At 48.3% G+C, this 26,459-nt stretch overlaps 1 protein-coding gene across 1 annotated transcript; it reads left to right on the forward strand.

Moving 5' to 3' along the window:
* Positions 1 to 408: 408 nt before the first annotated feature.
* On the forward strand, positions 409 to 26,416 carry tlcd2 (TLC domain containing 2). The gene is given in 9 exon segments (XM_033046400.1): positions 409 to 961; positions 2,367 to 2,449; positions 5,640 to 5,722; positions 25,453 to 25,519; positions 25,522 to 25,598; positions 25,600 to 25,673; positions 25,675 to 25,693; positions 25,695 to 25,999; positions 26,401 to 26,416. Coding segments are annotated over 9 exon segments (963 nt in total). The 5' UTR covers positions 409 to 722.
* Positions 26,417 to 26,459: the final 43 nt, after the last annotated feature.

The following is a 26,459-nucleotide window of genomic DNA, read 5'->3' on the forward strand; positions in this document are numbered from 1 at the left end:
GAGAGGGAGAGGAGAGGGGGGGGGAGAGGGAGGGAGGGGGAGTGAGGGGGAGAGAGGGAGGGAGAGAGAGTGGGGGGGGGAGAGGGAGGGAGGGGGGAAGTGCGGGGGAGAGAGAGGGAGGGGAGAGAGAGAAAGGAGAGAGTGGGGGGGGAGAGAGAGGGGAGAGAGGGAGGGGAGAGGGGGGGGGAGAGGGGGAGGAGAGGGGGGGGGGAGAGAGAGAGGGAGGGAGGGGGGGGGGGGGGGGGGGAGAGAGGGAGGGGAGAGGGGGGGGAGAGGGGAGGGGGGGGGGGAGGGGGGGGGGGGGGAGAGGGGGAGGAGAGGGGGAAGAGGGAGGGGAGAGAGAGAGGGGGGGAGACAGAGAGGGAGAGGAGAGGAGGGGAGGGAGGGGGAGAGAGGAAGAGAGAGAGAGAGAGTTCCCAGCAAAGCTCCTCTAGGATCTTTGTGTCCCAGCGCTGGGTGCCAGTGTGGGTATACACGGGCGGACGAAGGGAGTTGAGGGTTGGGTTGGTTCTGACTTGTGTAACACACTAGCGTTGTATAACACACTAGCGTTGTATAACACTCGACTCCAACCCCACCCTCTCTCCCGAAACAATCAACAACCCCGTCGTTTTGATTTTTTTTGGTCCTGCCCAGAACTGGGGCTGCCTGAAGACAGACACAGACACAGAGTGAGTGCTGGAGTAACTCAGCGGGAGGGGGCCAGGAGGCAGGCAGGCAGCATGTGTGGAGCCACTACCCCGGGACATTCAGACAGGCAGACAGAGCCGGGGAGCCCCGCGATGGACTCCAACCCCGCGCTGCTCATCGTCGGCGGCTCAGTAGCGGCTTTCGCGCTGATCAACGGGGCGGCGAGGCTGCTCCCCATGCCCGAGTCTGCCCAGAGAAACAGCTGGAAATGGAGAAACATCTGCACCTCCCTGGTGCACAGCGTGGTGACAGGGGCCTGGGCCCTCCTCTGGTGAGTGTCGCAAGCTCAGAGTCGAGTCAAGAGTTTTTATTGATGTGAAGTTTTATGTGCGATGCTCTGGTCTTCCCTGGGAAACGTCTTCTCATTTTGAACTGTACAACTGTTGCTTTGCAAGATGACCATACAGGTTTTTTCTCCAGCATTTTTGTGTACCCTGGCAATAAAGGTTGATTGTACACAAAATTGCTGGGGAAACTCAGCGGGTGCAGCAGCATCTATGGAGCGAAGGACATTTCCTTCGCTCCATAGATGCTGCTGCACCCGCTGAGTTTCCCCAGCAATTTTGTGTACCTTCGATATTCCAGCATCTGCAGTTCCCTTTTGAACAATAAAGGTTGATTGATTGATTGGTTGATTGATTAAATTTTATTGAAGGTAGACAAAAATGCTGGAGAAACTCAGCGGGTGAGGCAACATCTGTGGAGGGAAGGAATAGACGATGTTTAACGTCTCTCCACAGATGCTGCCTCACCCGCTCAGTTTCTCCAGCATTTTTTTTTGTCTACCGTCGCAAACTATCTGGTGATTTAACCGAATGATTAGATATTACCGATTTCATGCGTAGGCTAGTTTAAACCTAAGATAGACACCGAATGCTGGAGTATCTCAGCTGGAGTAAATCTGAACCCTTCTTCAGATTCGAAACGTCACCCATTCCTTCTCTCCAGAGACGCTGCCTGTCCTGCTGAGCCTGATTGTCACCTTCCCCGTAGCAAATAACGAACCATCCAACATTTCCTTATTCCCATCTGCTTTGATCCGTCGTTTCCACACCTTACCCGTCTGACCTGCTGAGTTACTCCAAAGATGCTGCCTGTCCTGTTGACAATAGACAATAGGTGCAGGAGTAGGCCATTCGGCCCTTCGAGCCAGCACTTCCGTTCAATGTGATCATGGCTGATCATCCCCAATCAATATCCCGTTCCTGCCTTCTCCCCATATACCCCTCCTCCGCTATCTTTAAGAGCCCTATCTAGCTCTCTCTTGAAAGTATCCAGAAAACCTGCCCCCTCCGCCCTCTGAGGCAGAGAATTCCACAGACTCACAACTCTCTGTGTGAAAAGGTGTTTCCTCATCTCAGTTCGAAATGGCTTACTCCTTATTCTTAAACTGTGGCCCCTGGTTCCGGACTCCCCCAACATCGGGAAAATGTTTCCTGCCTCTAGCGTATCCAAACCCTTAACAACGGTTTCAATAAGATACCCTCTCATCCTTCTAAATTCCAGAGTTACTCCAGCATTTTATGTCTAGCTTTAAACTATGAATTTTCCCATTCAAAATCACGGAGGCAAGTCTCACTTGAGATAATGCGCTGGGTAGGTCTTTGGACAGTGGAGTTTAAAAATAAATATTTTGCTGATTTCCAACTTTTATTTTTTCACTCCCCACTTTCCAGTTTTTACCTGCATCCTCGGATGGCGCAGGATCTAATCGGCACCTACTCCCCCTCCTCCCACTGCCTGGTGTCGGTCTCCATAGGTAAGTGCAGATCCACGTGTAGGGAAGTGAGAAGCCAGTAGCGTGGTGCCCTTCCTCTGACTGATGTAATCCTAGTGTTATACTACGCTGAGTTACACAACAACAAAAACAGTCGGCGCATCATTGTCATTACATATGCCCTGTTGATTTGACTGTGTAATTGGACTCTGGCACTGCTTTTACACGTACTATTAGCCGATTTGCAACCACAACAAAAATTCTTCCTATATGTTATTAAAAAAAATTTTAAATTTACATTGGAGCAGCAAAAATTGGTTTACTTTAACCCATTACACAAAAATGACCCCTGAAGTAGACATTGTTGTCTTGTCGATACTAGTTTCTACCTAGGCCACGTAGAAACACAGAAAATAGGTGCAGGAGGAGGCCATTCAGCCCTTCGAGCCAGCACCGCCATTCAATATGATCATGGCTGATCATCCAGAATCAGTACCCCGTCCCTGCTTTCCCTTTGGTTCCGTTAGCCCTAGGAGCTATATAACGGATATATATATATATATATATATATATATATATATATAACGGGCATGTTCATTTCACTGCACTTTATGTGCACGTGACGAGTAAGAGTTCAAGTTCAAGTTCAAGAGAGTTTATTGTCATGTGTCCCTGATAGGGCAATGAAATTCTTGCTTTGCTTCAGCACAACAGAACATAGTAGGCATGAATACAGAACAGATCAGTGTGTCCATATACCATCTCATAAATATACACACACATGAATAAATAAACTGATAAAGTGCAAATAATGGTCTATTAATGTTCAGAGTTTTGTCCGAGCCGAGTTTAATAGCCTGATGGCTGTGGGGAAGTAGCTATTCCTGAACCTGGTCGTTGCAGTCTTCAGGCTCCTGTACCTTCTACCTGAAGGTAGCGGGGAGATGAGTGTGTGGCAAGGATGGTGTGGATCCTTGATGACTTGACTTGACTTGACTATATCTAACACGTTGACCAAGATGTACAGGGCGCGCAGATATCAGCAGTTAGTCCGTCAACCTCATGGTTAGACATTTGTGCCTGAGCCTACATTTGGGTAGATTGTTGACAGGTTTAGGGTTTCGAAGGCTGTGGGCCAAATGCAGGTAAATGGGACCAACCCAGTCAGACAACTTGGCCGGCATTGACAAGATGGGCCAAAGGGCTGTTCCCATACTGTATAGCTCTGTGACTTCAACAGCCCCATTGGATGCCAAATTCCAACCCAATTTTCACGCATAGCAGGCATATGTGTGGCACAGTGGCGCAGCGGTAGAGTTACGGCCTTGCAGCACCAGAGACCCGGGTTCGATCCCTACTATGGGTGCTGTCTGTACAGAGCTTGTACGTTCTCCCCGTGACCTCCTGGGTTTTCTCCGGTTGCTGCCATTTCCTCCCACATTCCAAGTTTGTAGGTTGATTGGCTTCTGTAAATTGAACTAGTATACGGTGTGATTGTTGGTCGGCACGGACCTGGTGAGCTGAAGGTCCTGTTTCCATGCTGTATCTCTAAACTAAACTAATACTAAGCGAAACAAGTCATTTGGGGGGATGTTACACAGCTTTTTGCTCATCGTTATTGTGTCAACTTTTTTAACGTTAGACAATAGGTACAGGAGGAGGCCATTCGGCCCTTCGAGCCAGCAGCGCCATTCAATGTGATCGTGGCTGATCATCCACAATCAGTATCCCGTTCCTGCCTTCTCCCCATATCCCCTGACTCCGCTATCTTTAAGGGCCCCATCTAGCTCTCTCTTGAAAGTATCCAGAGAACTGGCCTCCACCGCCTTCTGAGGCAGAGAATTCCACAGACTCACAACTCTCTGTGAGAAAAAGTGTCCGTTCTAAATGGCTTACGCCTTATTCTTAAACTGTGGCCCCTGGTTCTGGATTCCCCCAACATCGGGAACATGTTTCCTGCCTCTAGCGTGTCCAAACCCTTAACAATCTTACATGTTTCAATAAGATACCCTCTCATCCTTCTAAACTCCGGAGTATACAAGCCCAGCCGCTCCATTCTCTCAGCATAACTCAGTCCCGCCATCCTGGGAATCAACCTTGTAAACCTACGCTGCACTCCCTAAAGTAAGTAAGTAAGTAAGTTTATTGGCCAAGTATTCACATACAAGGAATTTGCCTTGGTGCTCCGCCCACAAGTAACAACATGACATACAGTGACAGTTACGAATGACTCAGAAAACACTAAACATTAATAATAACAAAACAAAAAGGTCAGCATTACTATAAATACCAAAAGGTTCTGTTTGCTTCAAATTCTTTCATTCTCTTGCACTTACAGAAGAACAGTCACATACAGTTAAAAATGTACTTTATGAGTTTTGGTGCCTTTGAATAGGGCGATAACAAATATGACAACCATTCAATATGCTACAATAATTGTTGCTGTTTGAAAGCAAAGAGTGGGTTGGAAACTTGGATGCCAAGGAATCTTGTAATGTTTGACATTTTTCAAATGTATATCCCACTGAATTGTTCCCAGATGTCTTCGATGAAATGGGCTCATTTATTTACACTGAACAGGGCTGCTGTATTTTTAGAACTTTTAGTTTAGTTTGGTTTAGAGATACAGCACAGAAACAAGACCTTAGGCCCACCGAGTCCGCGCAGACCAGCGACCCCCGCACACTAACACCACCCCACACACACTGGGGACCGTGTACAATTAACCCAAAGCCAATTAGCCAACAAACCTGCACGTCTTTGAGGCGTGGGAAGAAACCGTAGATCCCGGAGAAAACCCACGCAGGTGCACCTATTTTCTATGTTTCTATTAGCACTATCCTACACACACCAAGGACGTCTTATAGTTCGATCCTGACTACGGGTGCTGTCTGTACGGAGTTTGTACGTTCTCCCCGTGATCTGCGTGGGTTTTCTCCAAGATCTTTTGTTTCCTCCCACACTCCAAAGACGTCCAGATTTGTAGGTTAATTGGCTTGGTAAATGTAAAAAAATTGTCCCTAGTGGGTGTAGGATAGTGTTAATGTGTGGAGATCGCTGGTCGGCGCGGACCCGGTGGGCTGAAGGGCCTGTTTCAGTGCTGTGTCTCTAAACTAAATTAAACAAAACTAACCCCTTCATTCATTGAGAATGAAGAACGTGTTGTAGCAGGGGGAAGAACTGTGGATGAAGAATCGCAAATTTTAAACTCGTTCTTATTTGCCACTTGCAGGTTATTTTGTCCATGACTTTACAGACATGCTGCGGAACCAGAGGTGGCAACATTCCTGGGAGCTACTTTTCCATCATTCTGTGGTAAGATGTCTCTAAATATGCACACAATGACTTGCAGCCATCCAGCGCAACTCATCAGAAGGTGTCTGCACATGTAAATTGATCTGTTTTAAAAAAAATTCTGAGAGGGAAAGATGAATGAACCGTGATTGTAATCATTTTGTTTCCTTGCGCTTATTATATATTTACAGTTCGAAACAAGGAACTGCAGATAGACACAAAATGCTGGAGTAACTCAGCGGGACAGGCAGCATCTCTGGAGAGAACTTTTTAAATCACTTTTAAAACATTGGGGGTGGGGGGGGGGGGGGGGACACACACACAATGAGGTCTAACCTCTAGGACAGGGGTTGGCAACCTACGGGCCTGATCCGGCCCGTAACCCGAAATCATGCGGCCCGCAGGCAATTTTTTTCCAATTAGTTTTAGCGACCTGGGAACTGCAGCCAGACCCGGACTGCTAGATTCCAGGAGCTGGCTGCCTCCAACTGTAGTCGACCTTGAGGGCTCCGGTGGCAGAACCTGTGGATGTACCATCGCGGAGGTAATAAATAATAATAATAAATTTTATTTAATGGGCGCCTTTCAGACATCTCAATGACACCTTACATAGTAATCGGAACATATAATCGGAATATAACAAGTAATAAAGACATCACAGAGACACAAATTAAAAACAGAATTCAATCCAAAAACAGAAAATCAAAAACACAGTGTGAAGAGAGAGCAGCGGCAGCCAAAGCGCGCCAGCGTCCACTCTCTCTTCACGGCAGCCATCTTGGACACAGACCTACAGGACTACAAATTAGACAAAAAAATCATCCCCCCACAGTGGATAGCACTGTGGAGGAAGGCACAATGTCCAGTCCCCACCCCATGTTCACCCCAAAGTCAGGCCTATTGAGGCCACCGCAATTGCCTCTACGGAGGCCCGATGTCCCTGGCCGTTCTCACCGGGTGGTCTTGCCCCGACGTCGGGAGAGTCCTTTCGGCGGCTGGGCCACTTGGAACGGCCGCTTCCTGGTTGGAGCCCGCGGCTGCCGAAGCCGACAAGGCCGCGCCGGTTTGGAGCTCCCAGGCTCCCGATGAAAAAGTCGGCGCCGTCTCTCCGCACTGCCGCCTCTCCGCTCCGCCGCCTCTCCGCTCCGCAGACCCGCAGCCCGGAGATGTTGCTCTCGGCGGTCCAGCTCGCCAGAGCTCCAGCGCGGCGACCCAGGCAAGGCAACGCCCGCTCCGCTCCAGCGCTCCAACACTGTGCCGCCGCCGAGGCCGAGGTGCTGGGCGGTCCCCGCCAGGAAACGGTGCTCCAAGCCCGCTGGTAGGCCACGAGGACGGGTCGACGGGCAGCCCGGAGAAAAGGCTGCCACACCGACCAGGTAGGGACCGAAAAATATAGTTACACCTACCCCCCACATTAAAAAGACCATATCCCCTACAAACAAAAAAACAGGACTCACTAAAAACTATAAATAAAACGAATTTAAAACAGACGGCTGCTGGCTAGCAGCCGTTCAACAAGATGGCTCCTCCCACTCGGAGGTGGCTGAAATCGGAGGCTGTGATGGCGTTGTGGCTGCAACTCGGCCTCGGTTTTGTTGCAACATGTCCCCCACCTCTCAAAGCATGGGGGGAACATCCCCGTTCCCCACCCCCCTGGATTTCCGCCCATGGTAATGAATGGGTGAAGATTCGGGTCGAGAACCTTCTTCAAGGAACTGCAGATGCTGCTTTTCAAAAAAAGACACAAAGTGCTGGAGTAACCCAGCATGTCCTTCTCGGTAACCCTGTGCAATATGGTGAAGGCAATTCCAACTTGGCAGTAAATAGCTGGAGGCTTCAAACTGCAGTTCAGGTGGTTGTTTACGTGAATGGCGGTGCTGGCTCGAAGGGCCGAATGGCCTACTCCTGCACCTATTGTCTATGTTGGGGAAGTCCAGAACAAGGGGTCACAGTTTAAGGATAAGGGGGAAATCTTTTAGGACTGAGATGAGAAAAATATTTTTCACACAGAGAGTGGTGAATCTCTGGAATTCTCTGCCACAGAAGGTAGTTGAGGCCAGTTCATTGGTTATATTTAAGAGGGAGTTATATGTGGCCCTTGTGGCTAAAAGGATCAGGGGGTATGGAGAGAAGGCAGGTACAGGATACTGAGTTGGGTGATCAGCCATGATCATATTGAATGGCGGTGCAGGCTCGAAGGGCCGAATGGCCTACTCCTGCACCTATTTTCTATGTTTCTATGTTTCTATGACATAGGTTTAAGGTGAGGGGGGAAAGATTTAATAGAAATATCAGGGGCAACTTTTTCACACAAAGGGTGGTGGGTGTATGGATCAAACTGCCGGAGGAGGTAGTTGTGACAGGTACTATTACTATGTTTCAGAAACATTTAGACAGGGTGAGATAGGTTTAGACTTAGAGAGATATGGGCCAAACGCAGGTAAGCTGGACTAGTGGCTGGCATGGGCAAGTTGGGCCGAAGGGCCTGTTTCCAGGCTGTATAACTCCATGACTTTGTTAAATAGAAAAAAACTTTCCTTTCTTTCATTAATTTTAACAATTGTGTTGTGGAAATTATTGACATTTTATACTTAGGAATGGACAGGCTGGGAACTTAGAAATTTGAGTTGACTAACAAGAGCGTGTATGGATTTATAAAATGTAGGTCGTCAAAAGCACAAATGAATAGAATGCGGATGTAACTAAAGTTGTTTCATATTTCTTTAGCGCATTGGGTGAGAGCCATTGGCCTGTCAAGTCATTGTGAACTGTCAGAGTAACATAACGTTCCTCCACTTATTTCCTTGTAGCTAATCTCTCTCTCGCCTGCTTATCAATTCCATACCTACCTACGCCAGAGGTTGATTTGCAATGGAGCCATTTAAGACACAAAAAGCTGGAGTAACTCAGCGGGACAGGCTGCATCTCTGGAGAGAAGGAATGGGGGAACGGTCTCGACCCGAAACATCACCCATTCCTTTTCTCCAGAGATGCTGCCCGTCCCGCTGAGTTACTCCAGCATTTTTGTGTCTATCTTCGTTTTATATTCATGTATATTCATCACAACGACTGTTATAATGTAATGGAATTATTCATCCAAGTTTATTCACAGCACGTTAGTGATTAATAATCAGTGTAAATGCAAGTATAATACAGAACCTGGACAGAGTGGATGTGGAGAGAATGTTTCCACTAATAGACAATAGACTATAGGTGCAGGCGTAGGCCATTCGGCCCTTCAAGCCAGGACCGCCATTCAATGTGATCATGGCTGATCATCCACAATCAGTACCCCGTTCCTTCTTTCTCCCCATATCCCCTGACTCTGCTATCTTTAAGAGCCCTATCTAGCTCTCTCTTGAAAGTATCCAGAGAAACGGCCTCCACCGCCCTCTGAGGCAGAGAATTCCACAGACTCACAACTCTCTGTGAGAAAAAGTGTTTCCTCGTCTCCGTTCTAAATGGCTTACCCCTTATTCTAATTGTGGAAGTATAGGATGAAGAATGGAGACCGTGGAGTTTATGCTTGTAGATAACTTGAAAAAACTCCTTGTTCCTGTTGCTTCTCTTTTTACTCCGGGCTCATTTCCTTCCATTTTTTCCATCCTAATTGACCAAAATGCAGTTAAACCAGAATTTCAGGAAATGACCAAGGAAAGTAACATAGGTACACACAATTGCTGGGGAAACTCAGCGGGTGCAGCAGCATCTATTGAGCGAAGGAAATAGGCGACGTTTCGGGCCGAAACCCTTCTTCAGACTCGGTGATGACAAGCGGTGTTACCCCAAGTGTCGCAACAAGGAAAGTAACATGTTTGAAAGATGTAATGTCACATGGGAGGGGAAGGGAGGGAGGGGGGGGGGGTAACTTTTTTGTTACATTGGGCTCTTTCTTTAAAAGAAATTTGAAGAACAATTTTAACAATTCAAGATTTTAACAATTTAACAATTCATTTTAGGGGTGGCACGGTGGCGCAGCAGTAGAGTTGCTGCCTTACATCGCCAGAGACCCGGGTTTGATCCTGACCATGGGTGTTGTCTGTACGGAGTTTGTATGTTCTCCCCGTGACCACCTAGGTTTTCTCCGGATGCTCCGGTTTCCTCTCATATTCCAAAGACGTACAGGTTTGTATGAAAGAGTTTTAGAACTGAAAGGGTTGAGGGAGGGCCTGTCCCACCTGGCGATTTTTATCGGCCATTGCCGGCATCATTGACTGACGTATCAAGTCACCGAAAAAGTCGCGGCGTGACGACACGCGGTGCTTCCCCAAGTGTCGCAACGTTTTTGTTGCCGCCGCTGGATTTTGAGATGTTCAAAATCTTTCGCCGACCCTGATATACGTCAGTCAACGACGACGGCAGTCGGCGAAAAAATCGGCAAGAGGGACTGGCCCTTTAAGGGTGTAGGTGCAGAGGAACAGCTCATGCAAGAAATATGTGGGAGCAAGGTACAATGCTGTGATTAGCTGGAACTGCGATGTCGTGCATGACAAAAGAAACAGTCGCAAGGTGTTGTGACTAAAAATACCAGACTACACAGAAAGACAAGTCTGATCCAGACAATAGACAATAGGTGCAGGAGTAGGCCATTCAGCCCTTCTAGCCAGCACCGCCATTCAATGTGATCATGGCTGATCATCCACAATCAGTACCCCGTTCCTGCCACAGCCAGTACCCCACTTCCCTATTCCGGAAGTGGCGGTGCTGTTAACAGCTGCGGCTCGCCTGCAGTCCGTCTGTCTTTACTTTTTTCTGTTGTTTTTTTTGTCTTGTTTTGGTTAAGTTTTAGTTTGTTGGGTTGTGTTAGAGGGGGGGGGGGGGGGTGAAACATGTTCTCTGTCTCTTCCTTCGGGGGAATGCGACTTTTTCGTGTCGTATCCCCCTTCTCTGCCTCCGTCTGCGCTGAGGCCTAATGGCGGAGCTGGCGGCCTCCAACCTGCGACTGACCCCGAGGCTCCGGAGGCAGAGCCAGCCAGGACTCACCAACGAGAGGCTGGCCGTCTTCGGGGCTGGGGCAGCGGTGGCCCGACTTGCTGGTGCGGCGTTCTGGCTTTCGGCGGCGGCCTGGAGCGGAGACTGCGGGACCCGGAGCTGGGGCAGCGGCCTGGAGCGGAGACTGCGGGACCCGGAGCTGGGGCAGCGGCCCGGAGCGGAGACTGCGGGACCCGGAGCTGGGGCGGCTGCCTGGAGCTGATGCTGTGGCGGGCCGTCTCGGAGCGGAGACGGCGTTCCGGCTTTCGGCGGCGGCGACATCACCACGGAGGTCCGCTGGACTGGAGAGCGGCATCTCCGGCCTGGATCGATCGCCGAAGGGAGAACAAGGAGGGAAGAGACGGAGACTAAGACTTTGCCTCCATCACAGTGTGGATGTGCTTGGTGAACTCACTGTGGTGGATGTTTAATTTGTGTTTATTGTATGTTTTGTTTTTATTGGTTCTGTGTATGACTGCAGGCAACATAATTTCGTTTAGACCGAAAGGTCTAAATGACAATAAAGGAATCTAATCTAATCTTCTCTCCATATCCCTTAGCTCCACTATCCCTAAAGGGCCTGTCCCACTTAGGCGATTTTTTGGGCGACTACAAGCGACTGCTGCAAAATTCTCAACATGTTGGAAAATTTTCAGCAACAGTGGCGATAATTTTTGCTGTCGTAGGTTGTTGCCAGGTGTTGTAGTGAATTCCATGTGAAACTAGTCCCTGGCAGTCACCTAAAGAGTCGCCTAGGTGGGACAGGCCCTTAAGAGCTCTATCTAACTCTCTTGAAAGCAAGATAAGAACTGGTGGAGGAATGTACTGGCTGTGTGATTAACTACCAGTGAATAATCAGGTACTGTCTGTGCACAATACAATTGATTGGGACCACGAGGGCCAATGTTGATGTAACCATACTCGTGGATGTTCTTTCACTCCCGCTTGCGTAATAAAGAGGAATTGGTACATTCTTGTAGTGACTAATGTGGTTTGTTGTCTAACAGCGCAGAGAGAACTGTAACATGTACGGTATGTGAATTGGCTTCTGTAAAAATTGTAAATTGTCCTTGGTGTATAGGCTAGTGCTAGTGTAAGGGGGTTGCTGGTCGGCACGGATTTTGTGGGCCGAAGGGCCTGTTTCCACGCTGTATCTCAATAGCTAAACTAAAGTAAACTCGGGTTCCATGGAGAATGTCGTGTGGTGAGTCTGAGATTTAAATGGAGCTTTGGGTTTTTTGGGATTTTTTTTCCAGTCTTTGATCTGCATGTAAGGCTGCTGACCAGGCAGCAAGGTGTCGCAGCAGTAGAGTTGCTGCCTCACTGCGCCAGAGACCCGGGTTCGATCCTGGCTGTAAATACGCAGTTTTTGTACGTTCTCCCTGCGACCTGCGTGAGTTTTTGTCCAGGTGCTCCAGTTTCTTCCCACACTCCAAAGGCGTGCGGTTTTGTAGGCTAATTGACTTCTGTAAATTGTCCCCAGTGTGTAGGATAGAACTGGTGTACGGGTGATCGCTGGTCGGCGCGAAACTCAGCGGGTGCAGCAGCATCTATGGAGCGAAGGAAATATGCAACATTTCGGGCCAAAACACTTCTTTAGACTAATGTGGGGTGGGGAGAAGAAAGGAAAAAGGAAGAGGAGGAGCCCGAGGACTGAGGGAAAGCTGAGAGGGGAAGGTGACAGCAAGGGCTACCGGGAATTGGAGAATTCAATGTTCATGCCGCTAGGGTGCAGACTGCCCAAGCGGAATATGAGGTGCTGCTCCTCCAATTTCCAGTGGTGCTCACTCTGGCCATGGAGGAGGCCCAGGACAGAGCGGTCAGATTCGGAATGGGAGGGGGAGTTGAAGTGCTGAGCCATCGGGAGATCAGGTTGGTTAATGCAGACCGAGCAGAGGTGTTCGGGATGTACTAAAATTAGTTTGATGTTGCCCCATTTGCTCATCCGATCCCTAAACAAGAGGGGCAATTAACAGAGTCTGCTTAACTGGCAAACCCGCAAGTCTTTGGGATGTGGGAGGAAACCGGAGCGGAGGTCACAAGGAGAGTGTGCAAACTCCACACAGGCAGCTCCCAAGATTAGAATTGAACCCGGGTCTCTAGTGCTGTAAGGCAGCAATTCTACCAGCTGCACCACTCTGCTGCCCAGGAGTTAGAAAACTGTTCTCCTGGCCATAATCAAGTTGCAATTTTGGGACCTTTTTGTGTATGGTTTATATTATGGGATCTTGCCCTGTAGACTTCATTGTAACACGGAAACAAGGCAAGAACTTCCTCATTTATTACAAAGCCACATAACAAGTGTGATTGACAGCAGTAAGTCATTTTGGGATGTACTAAGGTTATGAAATATGCCATATCGATACAGATTTGTGTTTATTTTGACATACTACACTTTTTTTAAACCAGTTGGTCCCAGTTCATGACATTGTTTTAATCTCTACAATTCTGCTTGACAATTAAAGATAATTTTTCTCCACGATTATGAAACCAACCAACTTGGCCTTTCCAGATGGTCTAACTACCACACCATAGTTACCCAACCAGACACAATTAAATTTAAGGTCGCTCGTTTTCTCCAAGAACCTTTTTTTGCCTAATTCCACCCTCCGACACCTCCAGTTTAAATTCCACGGAATATTTTTGAAGGACCAGGAAACCAAGAAACAAGAAGAAACTGGTGGTGTTCAAAATACCCAGCAACGATTGGGTTAACGTATGATGGGCGTGTGACGGCAATGGGCCTATACTCGCTGGAGTTTAGAAGGATGAGGGGGGGGACCTCATTGAAACTTACTGAATAGTGAAAGGCCTGGATAGAGTGGATGTGGAGAGGATGTTTCCACTAGTGGGAGAGTCTAGGACCAGAGGTCATATCTTCAGAGTATTCAAAAGGGAACTGCAGATGCTGGAATATCGAAGGTACACAAAATTGCTGGGGAAACTCAGCGGGTGCAGCAGCATCTATGGAGCGAAGGAAATAGGCGACGTTTCGGGCCGAAACCCTTCTTCAGACTGATAGGGGGTGGGGAAAGAAAGAAGGACAAAGGGAGGAGGAGGAGGAGCCCGAGGGCGGGCGGATGGGAGGGTGGGAGGAGACAGCTAGAGGGTTAAGGAAGGGGAGGAGACAGCACGGGCTAGCCAAATTGGGAGAATTCAATGTTGATGCCATAGGGACGCAAGGACCCCAGACGGAATATGAGGTGCTGTTCCTCCAATTTCCGCTGTTGCTCACTCTGGCAATGGAGGAGACCCAGGACAGAGAGGTCGGATTGGGAATGGGAGGGGTAGTTGAAGTGCTGAGCCACCGGGAGGTCAGGTAGGTTATTGCGGACTGAGCAGAGGTGTTCGGCGAAACGGTCGCCCAACCTACGCTTGGTCTCACCGATGTAAATCAGAGTAAATGGACGTTTCTTTAGAAATGAGATGTGGAGGAATTTCTTTGGTCAGCGGGTGGTGAATCTATGGAATTCATTGCCACAGGCGGCTGTGGAGGCCACGTCAATGGGAATTTTAAAACTGGAGATTGACGGATTCTTGGATTGACGGTGAAGCCTCGCGACGATGGGCCCTCGGCCGTGGTGACGGTCGACCCCGTTAATGAGAGCATGGAGAACCACCGTGGGGGGGGGGGGGGAAGAACAATGGAGGACCCAGCATGGGGGGGGACAGGGGAAGAACAATGAACAATGGGGGGGAAGGACAATGGGGACCCGGCTTGGGGGAACTCATGCGGTGGGGGGAGCGGGGCAAAAGGGGGGGGCGGCCAGCGTGCTTTGTAACAATGTCAGCGCTGTAGGTGGCTACTATTCGTATACATTGTGTATGCAAGCAAAGAATCTCACTGTGCTTAGTCACAAGTATTCCTATTCCTATTCCATTGATCCTGAAGTTCGTACTCTCCCACCATCACGTCTGAGAATGAAAACCAATAAGACAAAAAAAATGTAAACTTGCGTAAAATTCTGTGACGAGCGAGCCAGAAATTAACAAAAATCTGCTGGCCAGATGTTGTGGAATATGTTGCTGGTCGGAAAACGGTGAACACCCTCCCCTGTCAAATGTTGGGAGTGTCTGTGTGTAGATTTCCAAAACTCAATATTTATACTGCAACTCCACTACTTTAGTTTAGTTTAGAGATACAGCGCAGAAACAGGCCCTTCGGCCCACCGAGCCCGCCCCATCCAGCGATTCCCGCACACTAACACTACCCTACACACACTAGGGACAATTTACAATTTTACCGAAGCCAATTAACCTACAAACCTGCACGTCTTTGGAGTGTGGGAGGAAACCGGAGCACCCGGAGAAAACCCACGTAGGTTACAGGGAGAACGCACAAACTCCGTACAGACAGTACCCGTGGTCAAGATCGTACCCAGGTCTCTGGCGCTGTGAGGCAGCAACTCTACCACTGAGCCACCAGTTTACGATTCATTCGTCAAACCAGGGTTTTTGATTTGATAACGTTGGAAACTTGGGTAAATTTGGGGAATGCAAGCTGGGGGCTGACTGAGGGAATGCGTTGAATAATTCCAAGCTGGCAGAAATGCTCGAGTCGTTAATCATTTTGCACATCCTGTTGAACTCGCGGTTACATTTTGTTATTTGTAGATTTTGCAATGCAGAGGCTCCTCATTGATTTGGCATCTGGTTCGAACGCGGAGCTGTGGAAATTGGCAGTGCATTCTCCCTGCCTTGACTTCCCCGCCACAGTGGGAGTGTTTTTATATCCACGGACATGCAGAGATTAAGAGTGTACACAGAAAAGTGCCTGCCAGGACTGGTGGGCTGGAAATGATCATATTTCAAAGTGCAAAGGGACTCGGGAGTGCTGCTGCAGGATTCCCCCAAAAGGTTCATTTGCAAGTTGAATTGGTAGTAAGGAATGCAATGCAATGTTAGCATTCATTTCACGTTTTGATTTGGGTGGTAAGGAATGAATGAAGGAATGAATGAGTTGCAGCGGTCCTTCGACCCACCGAGCCCGCGCTGACCAGCGATCCCCGCACATTAACTCGATCCTACACACGCAAGGGACAATTTTACATTTTATACCAGGCCAATTAACCTACACACCGGGAGGAAACCAAAGATCTCGGAGAAAACCCACGCAGGACACGGGGAGAACGTACAAACTTCGTACAGACAGCACCCGTAGTCAGGATCGAGCCCGGGTCTCTGGCGCTGTGAGGCAGCAACTCTACCGCTGAACCACCGTGACCGCCTCAGTCTATAGACTGTCACCTGTGATGGGGACAGAGAGCTCATGGAGGAGGAGAGAGAAGGGAGGGAGGTGTCAGAGGTATTGTACAGATGGTATGTTCAGCCTTTAGTTAGCATCATAGGTCATAGGTCATGAGGTCATACAACGTGGAAACAGGCTCTTCGGCCCAACTTACACACGCCGACCAACATGCCCCATCTACACTACCTGCATTTGGCCCATATCCCTCTAAATCTGTCTTATCTTGCTGGGCCGTGGCTGCGGACTGGGAACGCGGCCAGATTATTTTATCGAGGCGCCGTAGTCTCGATGCCTCCCGGATGACCGCGGAGAAACCCGGGTTGGAGCCTGCCCGGGGTCCCGCAGGTCGGTCGGAGGAGCCTCCCCCCACGGGGTCAGAGCCAGGGTCGTCGGAGTGCCCGCGGCTGGGGCCCAGGTTCGCACCACGGGGGCCTCAGGAGAGGACCAGCAAGCGCTAGTGGAGAGGTCGGTGCCGCGGCCGACTGACAAGGCGAGGACGGACCACGTGGAAGCGAGGAGCGCCGCTGCCATAGGAAGGAACAAAGGTGGACCCGGCATGGGGCGACCACTGTGAAGGAGGGGGGATCTGGCACGGGGGGAACTAGTAACTTTGTCAGTGGCCTTTATGTGGCGACTATTTGCATACCTTGGTCATGCAAGCAAAGAATTTCACTGTGACCTGTCACATGGGCCAATAAAGTATTCATTCGTTCATTCATTCATTCCTTCCTTGTCCATGTAAGGAACGTATCTATTCTGTTCATGTCTTGTATAGGAGGCAATAACATTGATGGATATTTCTCCTCTGCAGTTATTGAAGCAGGGCAGCTGATGATATGTTGTTCCTTGACTCATAATGATCGCTTCATTCTTGTTACAGGAAACTGTGGGGCCCCGGGAAATTCCCTTAGGCAGCCTAGTGAACGTATAATACATTTGCCGGAAATAAAATGTTTTCAGTCCAATTCAATGCAATTCCAAGAATTACTTATTTATCTGGAATATCTGGAAATATTTATTTGTCTTTGTCTGTATCTCTGCAACTGTTTCCAATCAGTATATATGTATTTTTAGATATCGAAATAGAGATATACAGCATGGAAACAGGCCCTTTGGCCCAACTTGCCTATGCCAACCAAAATGCCCCATCTACACTAGTCCCACCTGCCTGCATTTGCCCCATATCCCTCTAAACCCCTATCCATGTACCCGTCTAAATGTTCCTTAAACGTTGCGATAGTCCCTTCAACCCTCACCCTGAACACCGGCGTTCCACAGGGCTGTGTGCTGAGCCCCCTCCTCTACTCCCTCTTCACCTATGACTGCACACCTGTACATGGTACTAACACCATCATCAAGTATGCAGATGATACAACGGTGATTGGCCTCATCAGCAACAACGATGAGTCGGCCTACAGGGAGGAGGTCCAGCACTTAGCAGCATGGTGCGCTGACAACAACCTGGCCCTTAACTCCAAGAAGACCAAGGAGCTCATTGTAGACTTCAGGAAGTCCAGGGGCGGCACGCACACCCCCATCCACATTAACGGGACGGAGGTGGAACGTGTTTCTAGCTTCAGGTTCTTGGGAGTCAACATCTCCGATGACCTCTCTTGGACCCACAATACCTCAGCTCTGATCAAGAAGGCTCACCAGCGTCTCTTCTTCCTGAGGAGACTGAAGAAGGTCCATCTGTCTCCTCAGATCCTGGTGAACTTCTACCGCTGCACCATCGAGAGCATCCTTACCAACTGCATCACAGTATGGTATGGCAACTGCTCTGTCTCCGACCGGAAGGCATTGCAGAGGGTGGTGAAAATTTCCCAACGCATCACCGGTTCCTCACTCCCCTCCATTGAGTCTGTCCAAAGTAAGCGTTGTCTGCGGAGGACGCTCAGCATCGCCAAGGACTGCTCTCACCCCAACCATGGACTGTTTACCCTCCTACCATCCGGGAGGCGCTACAGGTCTCTCCGTTGCCGAACCAGCAGGTCCAGGAACAGCTTCTTCCCGGCGGCTGTCACTCTACTCAACAATGTACCTCGGTGACTGCCAATCACCCCCCCCCCCCCCCCGGACACTTATTATTATTTATTCAAATCATTTGCTATGTCGCTCTTCCAGGGAGATGCTAAATGCATTTCGTGGTCTGTACTGTACACTGACAATGACAATTAAAATTGAATCTGAATCTGATAGAGTGATACAGTGTGAAAACAGGCCCTTCGGTCCAACTTGCCCACACCGGCCAACAATGTCCCAGCTACCCTAGTCCCACTTGTCTGCACTTGTTCCATAACCCTCCAAACCTGTCCTATCCATGTACCTGTCCAACTGTTTCTTAAACGATGGGATAGTCCCAGCCTCAACTACCTCCGCTGGCAGCTTGTTCCGTACACCCACCACCCTCTGTGTGAAAACGTTACCCCTCAGATTCCTATTCAATCTTTTCCCCTTCATCTTGAACCTACTGTATGTCCTTTGGTCCTCGATTCCCCTACTCTGGGCAAGAGACTCTGTGCATCTACCCGATCTATTCCTCTCGTGATTTTGTACACCTCTATAAGATCTCCACATACTCCTACGCCCGATGGAATAAAGACCCAGCCTACTCAACCTCTCTCTGTAGCTCACACCCTCTAGTCCTGGCAACATCCTCGTAAATCTTTACTGAGCCCTTTCAACCTTTCAAGGACTATTCTAGTCCTCTTGAAATAAAAGCTAGCATTGTGTTTGCTAATACGCATGTCAGTATACTAACCTTGTGTGAGTTACCTGTCTGGGTATCTGTTTTGTGTAGCCGGAAGAATCGTGAAGGCATCACTATATCTGAAGGGTTAACGTGTAACCTCATGCATTCTTTACAGAAGGCCGCCATGGTTGTTTGAATATCATGACTGTGTTTACATGAACTCCTCTGGTTTGAGCACCTCATATTCCACTCGGGCAGCTTACACCCACAACGGTATGAACATTGACTTCTCTAACATCAAGTAACCCTTGCTTTCCCTCTCTCTCCATCCCTCCCCTGTCCCAGTTCTCCGACCAGTCTTACTGTCTCCGACTCCATTTTATCTCCGTTTGCTACGTTGTCACCTTCTCCCAACTAACAATGATCTATTCTACATTTTCCTTGATCTCCATTCCCTTTGCCCCTTTTTCACACCTTCACACTTCCTTGTCTATCTGTCTCCTTTCCCTCCCCCCCCCCCCCCACTGACGTCAGTCTGAAGAAGGGTCTCGACCCGAAACGTCACCCAATCCTTCTCCCCAGAGATGCTGCCTGTCCCGCTGAGTTACTCCAGTTTTTTGTGTCTATCCGCTGGTTTGACATGTTTTATCCATTGTCAGCCTATCATGGAAACGTGAAGACTCCCTACCGCGCTCAAGTTAGTTCTGTGACTCTAGACAGAGTCACGGTGAGAGTTGGGGGGGGGGAGACAAATTAATTTGCAAACTGATTTTCTTATCATGAAAGCCTCATTGTTGTGTAAGAGATTTGACCCCGGTTTCACGAAGAAGTTGAATGAATGATTATAAACTACGTGTACAATTTATAATCCGTAACAGACATTTATTTGTTTCTGCTCTGCCCGCAGCGACCCAGTACCCTGTAGAGCAGCGTGAAGAACCAGGTCTTGTGCCTGGCACGGGGAAGCTCTCACATGCTTAGTTACACAGCACTGAACATCCCCAATGGAGAGATGTGCCTTAGATTAATGTTTAAGAAAGAACTGCAGATGCTGGGTAAAATCGAAGGTAGACACAAAATGCAGGAGAAACTCAGCGGGTGAGGCAGCATCTATGGAGAGAAGGAATTGGCTGCCACGCTGAGTTTACTCCAGCTTTTTGTGTCAACCTGCAACCTGTACGTCTTTGGAGTGTGGTCTCCGCGTCAGAGCTCCCACCTGCACTCCTCGTGAATATACTACTTTCCGGTTTTCCCCCTGCGGACATCTGACTTCCACAAGGGTCCGGGGTCGTGACCCTGACGTAAGTCGGGGAACATCTATATCATTTCTCACAGAAGGTTTGTGGGAATGAAAGCTTCACAACATGGGCAGAAACATTTTTTTCTTATCAAAATCTATATACTATTAAAAGACTCTGCTTGTTTGTTGTCTATCTGTGATCTCGAGAAGCTGTGCTAAAACGGTACACATTAGCACAAAATATTTTGCATGAATCTTACTCAAGCTTTTTCCCGTCGTCGGTTCTAATCAAGTTTCCTTCAGATTTTATGTATATTTCACAAGTTGTTGATATTTAAAGGTTTAAAAAAAACAACTTTAACAAGATTTTTACTGTTAAATCCGTGCTGCACCAGCTCCAACAGACTTCGATACAAAGTTGCAATACAGGAACCTCTGTGCTTCCACCACGTTTTCATCTGAATGGGATATCACAGTCCTCCACCCGACGTTTGCACCAATGTTGCCATCATACAACATTGACCTCCAGCTCCTGGCAGCAGGTGCTTCAACAGGAGAGGGAGGGTTGAATTGCTATTGCAATTGGCAGGCAGGGGAAGTGCTGGGGGAGGCAGGCGAGTGCTGGAAGGTTACGTTTTGGCAACGGGTTGAGTTTGGAAACCACGGCCTCCGGTGGGGGCTACGGGTTAGTGGTGCAATATTGCGTTGGGGAACGGGTTGCGTTGGAGAGACGAGGCGTCCCGTCTGACAGGGACCCTACGGATCCCAGTTGGTCAAATTCTTTACAAAGTTGCATACACCCGATAATATACTAAACAAAGACAAAAGATTACATCAGGCTCAACAGGAACTTGTATATCAGAGGCGGAGGAGGAGGAGGGATGTGGATTATCTATGCTCGGTTCTTCCTCACCAGTCCCCTCAACCATCTTCTTCAACCACTGTTCCAAAGCAGTTTCCTTCAAGCACGGTCTGAAGAAGGGTCCTGACCCGAAACGTCACCTTTTCCTTTTCTCCAGAGATGCCGCCTGATCCCACTGAGTTACTCCAGCTTTTGTACAGCCTTTATGTATGTTCTTTATAATTAATTTTATTTGAATCAAATCGATAGACATTGTTAGACACAAAATGCTGGAATAACTCAGCAGGACAGGCAGCATCTCTGGAGAGGAGGAATGGTTGACGTTTCGGGTCGAGAAGGGTCTCGACCCGAAACGTCACCTATTCCTTTTCTCCAGAGATGTTGCCTGTCCCGCTGAGTTACTCCAGCATTTTGTGTGGTCTATCTTCAGTTTAAACCAGCAACTGCAGTTCCTTCCTACACAGATAGACATTGTATCTTGTTTTGTAATAAAGGCCCTTTGTTTCAGTCTTTTCGTCAGCTGGATACATGCTTCAATAGAATTTCTTCTTCAGCATGTCCGTTGTCATCTTGTTGCTTCTCGAACCATCTCCACAATCTCTCTTTCAGAGGGCTGATCACCAACGCACACACTTCATTATCGACATTCAACCAATCCTCTGCCATTTTTCTTCTGTCCTATCTATGTTTACCTCCAGCCACTCCGACTATATCGCACCATAAGTGTCATCCACCAGTTCTCGATTGCTATTCTATTCACTAGAAGCTCTAAACCCAGCAAAGTTAGGATCTGAAAGTTAGGATCTCGACCTGAAACGTCGACCATTCCTTCAGTTTCAGTTTGAGTTTAGTTGATTGTCACGTGTACCGAGGTACAGTGAAAAGCTTTAGTCGCGAGCTGACTAGTCTGTGGATGGACAATACATGATTACAATCATGGCATTGACACATGGTAAGGGAATAACGTTTAGTGCAAAGTAAAGCCAGTGAAGTCCGATTAAAGATAGTCACCAATGAGGTAGATAATAGTTCAGGACTGCTCACCAGTTGTGGTGGGACGGCTCAGTTGCCTGGTAACACCTGGAATATTTTCTCTCCAAAGATGCTGCCTGTCCCGCTGAGTTACTCCAGCATTTTGTGTCTCTCTTCGGTATGAACTAGCATCTGCAGTTCCTTCTTACAAAGTCAGGATCTTTATCGATCTCTCATTCCCCGAACGTTAAGGATGGCCACATTTAGTGCCGGCCACCTTGCAGTATATCTTCAATTCATCTCCAGGCGGCAGTAAGGAACCACATGCCATCCAGTTTGGCTGAATTCCTTTATGGACACCGTAACGGTTTAGTTTCGAGCTACAGCGCGGAAACAGGCCCTTCGGCCCACCGGGTTTGTGCCGAACAGCGATCCCCGCGCACTAACACTATCCTACACACACAAGAGACACTGTACAGTTTTACCGAAGCCAATTAACCTACAAACCTGGAGTGTGGGAGGAAACCGGGGCACCCGGAGAAAACCCACGCAGGTCACGGGGAGAACGTACAAACTCCACACAGACAGCCCCATAGTCAGGATCGAACCCGGGTCTCTGGCGCTGTGATGCAGCAACTTTACCACTGCGCCACCGTGCCGCCCAGTCTTCTCAGTATTCACTGCAATGAGCTATCTCCGATCTGCATTTACATTCAGCGACAGGGCTGCATCAAGGAGGCACAGTAAAGAGGTGAATACAGCCCAATAATATCATCTATCGCCAAACGTTCTGCTTCAGCGAGGGTCAAACAATTGTCTGAAAGCGGGCAGGCAGCATCTCTGGAGAGAAGGAATGGGTGACGTTTCGGGTCGAGACCCATCTTCACACCATTATTGCCAGAGGCAGGAGGAGGCGGTCACGGTGGCACAGCGGTAGAGTTGCTGCCTTACAGTGAATGCAGCCGCCGGAGACCCGGGTTCGATCCTGACTACGGGCGCTGTCTGTTCTCCCCGTGACCTGCGTGGGCTTTCTCCAAGATCTTTGGTTTCCTCCCACACTCCAAAGACGTACAGGTTTGTACGTTAATTGGCTTGGTGTAAATGTAAAAATTGTCCCTAGTGGGTGTAGGATAGTGTTAATGTGCGGGGATCGCTGGACCAGCTGGAAAAATATAGAGATTAATACAATTGGAGTCAATTATTGACATAAACAATAGAGTGCAGGAGTCGGCCATTCGGCCCTTCGAGCCAGCACCGCCATTCAATGTGATCATGGCTGATCATCCCCAATCAGCACACCCGTTCCTGCCTTCTCCCCATATCCCTTGACTCCCAGAAAATTGGCCTCCACGCCCTCTGAGGCAGAAAATTTCACATATTCGCAACTCTCTTGTGAAAAGTTTTACCCTCATCTCCTAAATGGCTTACCCTTATTCTTAAACTGTTGCCCCTGGTTCTGGACCCCCCCCCAACATCAGGAACATGTTGTTCAAAAGGGAACTGCAGATGCTGGAATATCGAAGGTACACAAAATTGCTGGGGAACCAGCGGTGTGCACAAGCAGCGATCTATGAGAGCGAAGGAAATAGGCGACGTTTCCGGCCGAAAACCTTCTTACAGGACCTCAGACTTAAATATTGTACTGAAGAAGGGTTTTGGCCCGAAACGTCGCCTATTTCCTTCGCTCCATAGATGCTGCTGCACCCGCTGAGTTTCCTCCGCAATTTTGTGTACCATCAGGAACATGTTTCCTGTCTCTAGCGTGTCCAAACCCCTAATAATCTTATATGTTTCAATAAGATTGTGAGTCAATTGTAATTCAATTGGGAGTCAACATTAAATGGATCCTAATTCATAGCAGCTAACCCTTCCTTGTTATAATCCTGTTTCACTGCAACTGTCCATGGACCTTCTTGCTGGCATTTGTGTGTCACTTGGTGGTATCAAGTCCTTTTGAACTCACTGCCCTCTCCAAAGTATTTATTCCAATGTTTATCTACTGAACGGTTTGGTATTTTATCTCCTGGTTCGTTATTAATTAACAGTTTTACAAACCCTAACTACTGCATTGATTTCATTACAGAATATTGGCCTTTCAATCTGTTCTTCCAGAACAACCCATCTACATTCTGGACATCTAATGCTTCTTAAATGCTTCATTATTTGTTCCAGGAATTAAAGAGAATTTAAGTTACAATTTGGTCTCCAAATTTGAGGAAGGACATTCTTGCTATTGAGGGAATGCAGCGTAGGTTTACAAGGTTAATTCCAGGGATGGAGGGACTGTCATATGCTGAGAGAATGGAGCAGCTGGGCTTGTGTACTCTGGAATTTTAATGGATGAGAGGGGATCTTATTGAAACATGTAAGATTGTTAAGGGTTTGGACACGCTAAAGGCAGGAAACATGTTCCCGATGTTGGGGGGGAGTCCAGATCCAGGGGCCACAATTTAAGAATAAGGGGTAAGCCATTTAGAACGGAGATGAGGAAACACTTTTTCACACAGGGAGTTGTGAGTCTGTGGAATTCTCTGCCTCAGAGGGCGGTGGAGGCCGGTTCTCTGGATATTTTCAAGAGAGAGCTAGATAGGGCTCTTAAAGGGTTCCCCATTGTTAAATATTGGTCCTTGTCCACCAGGGTACGATGGCGGATTTGTGACTTAACTATTGAAGAGTTAACAGTGCATAATTGACATTGGTTCCATTTTCAAAAAAACTAGTATCAGTAAGACAAAACAACCAGATAAATACTCGGTGTTAAGTGATGGGACAATATTCATTGACAATATTCAGACTGAAGAAGGGACCTGAGCCGAAACGTCACCTATCCATGTTCTCCTGCGATGCTGCTCGGCCCGCTGAGTTACTCCAGCACTTTGTGTATTTTTTTTTGTAAACCTGCACCTGCAGTTCCTTGTTTCTATCATTTTGCAGGTTAATTGGCCACTGTAAATTGCCTGTAGCGTGCAGGAAATTGATGTGAAAGCAGGATAACGTGCTACTAGGGTGAACGGGTGATCGATGGTCGGCGTGGACTCGGTGGGCCGAAGGGCCTGTTTCCACACGCTATCTTTCAATTCAATTCCAACATTTTAATTTTTTTTTTCAGATTTCCAATATTTCTAACATTAGTACGGGTGTCACTGGGTAAGGGGGCGAAGGCAGAAGAATAGGATTGAGAGGGAAAGATTGATCAGCAATGATTGAATGGCGGAGTAGATTATAGAGTTATCGAGTCATACAGCGTGGAAACAGGCTCATTAGGCCCAACTAGCCCACACCGGCCAACATGTCCCAGCTACACCAGTCCCTCCTGCCCGCATTTGGCCCATATCCAAGTCTGTGGAATTCTTTGCCTCGGTGGAGGCCGGTTCTCTGGATACTTTCAAGCGAGAGATAGATTGGGCTTTTAAAGACAGCGGAGTCAGGGGATATGGGGAGAAGGAAGGAACGGGGTGCTGATTGTGGATGATCACATTGAATGGCGGTGCTGGCTCGAAGAATTCCACAGAATCACAACTCTCTGTGAGAAAAAGTGTTTCCTCGTCTCCATTCTAAACGGCTTACCCCTTATTCTTAAACTGTTGCCCCTGGTTCTGGACTCCCCGAACATTGAGAACATATTTCCTGCCTCTCAATCTTCTAAACTACAAACTATGAGTATTTTTTAGGGTTTTTTTTTTATTTAAATTTCTCATTTTCCCAATTTCCCCCATTTTGTTTCCCACTTGCCCTGATGTGAAATATTGTTTGTTTTGCTGCCCAGGTGATCGGCTGTTTCGGCATCTCCGTGTGCCTCTGTCGCTACGTGGTGTTTGCCGTGGTCGCCCTGCTGGTGAGATCAACTCCATCTTCCTGCACCTGAGGCAGATCACTCTGATGGGCAACATGCACCGAGCCGTCGCCTTCAACCCTCAACAGCATCGTCAACCTGGGCACGTACGTGGTGTTCCGCATCAGCACGCTGGCCTGGATGACCCGCTGCTGGCCTCAACCGGGACAACATCCCCGCTCCTCATGTACGGCATCGGCAGCGCGGGGATGGCCGTCATGACCGTGATGACCATCGTGCTGTTCTACCGACTTCTCAGGAGCGACTTCCTCAGCCCAGCAGGGAAGGAAGAGGGAGAAAGAAAAGAAAATCTAAAAAAAAAAAAGGCCGTTAATCTCTCCATCACGGAACCGGGGCTTGGATTCACTGACGGGAAAAAAAAACGGATAACGGCAGGTGCATGGACAACGCAACATCGCCCATTCCTTCTCTCCAGAGATGCTGCCCGTCCCGCTGAGTTACTCCAGCTTTCGGTACGTGGACAGGACAGGTTGGAGGGATATGAGCCAAACGCAGGCAGGTGGGACATGTTGGCCGTGGTGGGCAAGTTGGGCCAAATGGCCTGTTCCACAACTCCATGACAAAGAGGCACGATTGGCCAGGATAGTGCTTACATTCAATTAATATGGAATTCAATGCGGTTCAATTGTCATACATAATATATCTTTTGGATTTTTATCTACTTAATTTTTTTATCTCACATTGTGAATTATATTTTGAACTTGATACAGTACGGTTGCAAACAAAAAAGCACGGTGGCTTTTCTTTAAAACCAAACGCCTCTGTGTGATAGAGAGTGATGTGTATTATAATCTTTCACCAACCTCACATTGAACTAATTGTAACAAGTATTAATGCTATACAAACGTTGCTGCACTGCAGTTATGTGCTGGGCTAATCCATCCGCACCTTGTAAACCCACAGCCTCGACCATTGAGGAA

Source organism: Amblyraja radiata, chromosome 28 (genome assembly GCF_010909765.2).
Source record: "Amblyraja radiata isolate CabotCenter1 chromosome 28, sAmbRad1.1.pri, whole genome shotgun sequence".
NCBI lineage: Eukaryota > Metazoa > Chordata > Chondrichthyes > Rajiformes > Rajidae > Amblyraja > Amblyraja radiata.